Genomic DNA, 2,552 nt, shown 5'->3' on the forward strand with positions numbered 1-2,552 from the left:
CAGGCAATGATTTTCCCCCAAATTCTTCCAACTGTTTCCCTCCTACAGATCACCCAAAAGAGTGATGCCAATCACAGCTACAGGGACACAGCTATCCTAGTGTGAATCCATGCTACCACAATCCTAGCCTTTTTTGTAAAGCATCATGCTCATTGACAATGGGTTATTCTTTATATGTTTTGTATATTTGTACACTTGATTGCCTTCTCTTTTGTATTTTTAGAGTCTAAAACTCTGGAAGAGTCCCAGTGATGCTTTGATAATTTACATATTTAATAAGCTTTGGCTGCAGTTGATACACTATTGAAATTGGAAGTCTAACTCTCTTAAAATCAAACTACATATCTGGATGTTTTTAAAAGTGATTGCAATAAATATATTTTCCATACAGGACCAAATAACCTGACAGTCTTTGAAGATAAAGTCTTACCCATTCCTGATGATATCATAAGTCAGGGTTGTGAAGTCATTTTGGTTGGGTGATGCTTTGCATGTGTCCAAAAACAGCTGCAGATCTGAGTCTGAGCTATGAAGATACAGTTGCAGGTATATCTTCTGATTTAATGAAACATAGTAAGGAATATCATAGACTGGATACAGGAAGGACTGGGAGTTATAAAATGTAAGGTTCACATCATATTGTCCATACTGAGTCTCATTGAGCTCCAGAGGATCAAGAGCAACATACATTGTTTCTATCCACGTGTTTTGCAGCATTTTGCAGTTGAAATGCAAGTGAAGATCCCGGTTTCTTTTAATTGGGGTGCTTGAAGTAGTTACCGTGATCAGATTTGAATAAATAATAGTATCAGCACCTGCCTGTTTGAAAAGATTAAAAACCGAAACAATTAACTTAACCCTAAACAAACAAATACATAAATATGAGAGAAGTACCTTCTTAAGAACCTCTAAAAGGAAGTCATCAGCACATTTGTGTCAATGCAGCCCTGTGCTTCTCTACTCAGAAATCCCACTGAGCTCTATGTGAGTTAAGGTTGCATAGGACTGCAGTTCTGATTAGGAGACAATCTTACGCTGTATCATACAGGCAGAGTACAGAGTCGGGGGAGGCTGTGCTTGCTCTTGCCCCTCTTGAAAATGGATCCAAGTGGGCATTTAAGTACAGAAAAGAAATATGCAGTTGTCTCCTATAAAGACTCAGGGAGGGAGGGAGGGCATTCGGAACTACATTACAAATCTCCATACTTCTCTTCTGGTCTGACAGCCATTGTATGGTATGTTGAAGATGACATAATATGGAGTGATCTTTGGTCTGCAGTATGGGTCGGGCAGGTGGGCATCCCATGCTGAGTAGCCGTTGGAGCTGAGGTAGCTTCTGCTAACAACAGCCTGCATATATTCCGGTAAACAAAGCAGAGCTGCAAGTGAAAAATGAAAGTCCCATTAGTGCACTGAAGTACATGAAGCCATGCATTATTCTTGGTGTTATTGGTGTTATAAATGCAAAACCATCAGTAGCTTTTGCACTGTACAGAGTAGCATGGTATGTTTGTATTATATGCACGGTGTACATGTATTATACATACAAATTGAGAAATTACATTTCAGCAATCTGTTCCAGCAATCTGTAATCACTGGGCAATATGGGACATAACCATTCCAGGCCCTTTAATGTACAGCAGCCTCAGACTGCCTGCTTCAGTAGTCTCTCCACTCGATCAAGCCACTTGATTATGTGTCTCTCCTCTAGAACAACTGTCCAGAGCTAAAGCAAATTTAACATTGGCTTCTTGTTTAAACAGGGCATTTTGATGCCCCCCCCCCCATCTTTTGTATCTCCAGACTGACCTATTTCAGCCTCTGATCCTCTGGGATGCAAAAATCTTCACAGAGTCTCTTGAAGTTACTGAAGAAAGCTGCCACATTGTCCCCTTTTATACATCAAGGGAGTGTTTAGCCTGGTACACACAGGATCTCCTTCTGGGTCCTTCAAAGACTGGCAGTTGCTCAGGTCACTCCCCCCTGATCACAAACCTTTGTCCCCAGCAGTCTTGGCTATTCAGCATGTTTTTAAATCCTGTCATTTTCTTACTTGCACCTTTCTCAGTTTCCCCTGAGACTGATCTCAAAGAACTGTGCTTTTCTTTCATAGCTATCCAATCCAACACCAAGGGTTAACAAGAAAAGAAAACCAGTCTATTTCTAGCTAGAGGTAAAGTATACATCAAAGTGCTCACTTATAACTGTCCCTATAGTTCAAGTACCCTAGACTGAGATAACTTTTCCACACATAGTTTCCTTCCAGCCTTTATTATTACTTGTGAGTTGGTCTCCAAATGTTTCTGTTCTCATCTCCAAGCCAAAATTGGACAGCCACAGAGAACTTCAAGCAATGTATGAATGTCTAAGCATCTATGTTAATCAACAATAATGTTGTAAAAGAATGCAGAAGCATTATGCTTACTTGTGTTCTGATCTGCAGGGATAGAATGATAGTTTGCCAAAAATCCTCTTGCTGTCGCACTATGATCACTATGGAATCTGACTGTCATCATGTTGGATGTTGATGTAAAGGTGTGGGAGGAGCCAGA

General features: G+C 40.3%; 1 protein-coding gene across 1 annotated transcript in view; it reads right to left on the reverse strand.

Annotated features, from left to right (window-relative positions):
- LOC123017421 (deleted in malignant brain tumors 1 protein-like) overlaps window positions 1–2,552 on the reverse strand; it is a gene marked incomplete at its 3' end in the record, with an annotated part of 14,917 nt that overhangs the window by 4,334 nt on the left and 8,031 nt on the right. Inside the window, exons 5-7 of the mRNA XM_044418767.1 lie at window positions 2,426–2,538; window positions 1,207–1,379; window positions 431–819 (exon numbers count right to left, since the gene is read on the reverse strand). Coding sequence (XP_044274702.1) covers window positions 431–819; window positions 1,207–1,379; window positions 2,426–2,538 — 675 coding nt within the window. The remainder of the gene's footprint in view (window positions 1–430; window positions 820–1,206; window positions 1,380–2,425; window positions 2,539–2,552) is intronic.

This window comes from Varanus komodoensis, unplaced genomic scaffold (genome assembly GCF_004798865.1).
Source record: "Varanus komodoensis strain SLA01 unplaced genomic scaffold, ASM479886v1 scaffold921, whole genome shotgun sequence".
Taxonomy (NCBI): Eukaryota; Metazoa; Chordata; class Lepidosauria; order Squamata; family Varanidae; genus Varanus; species Varanus komodoensis.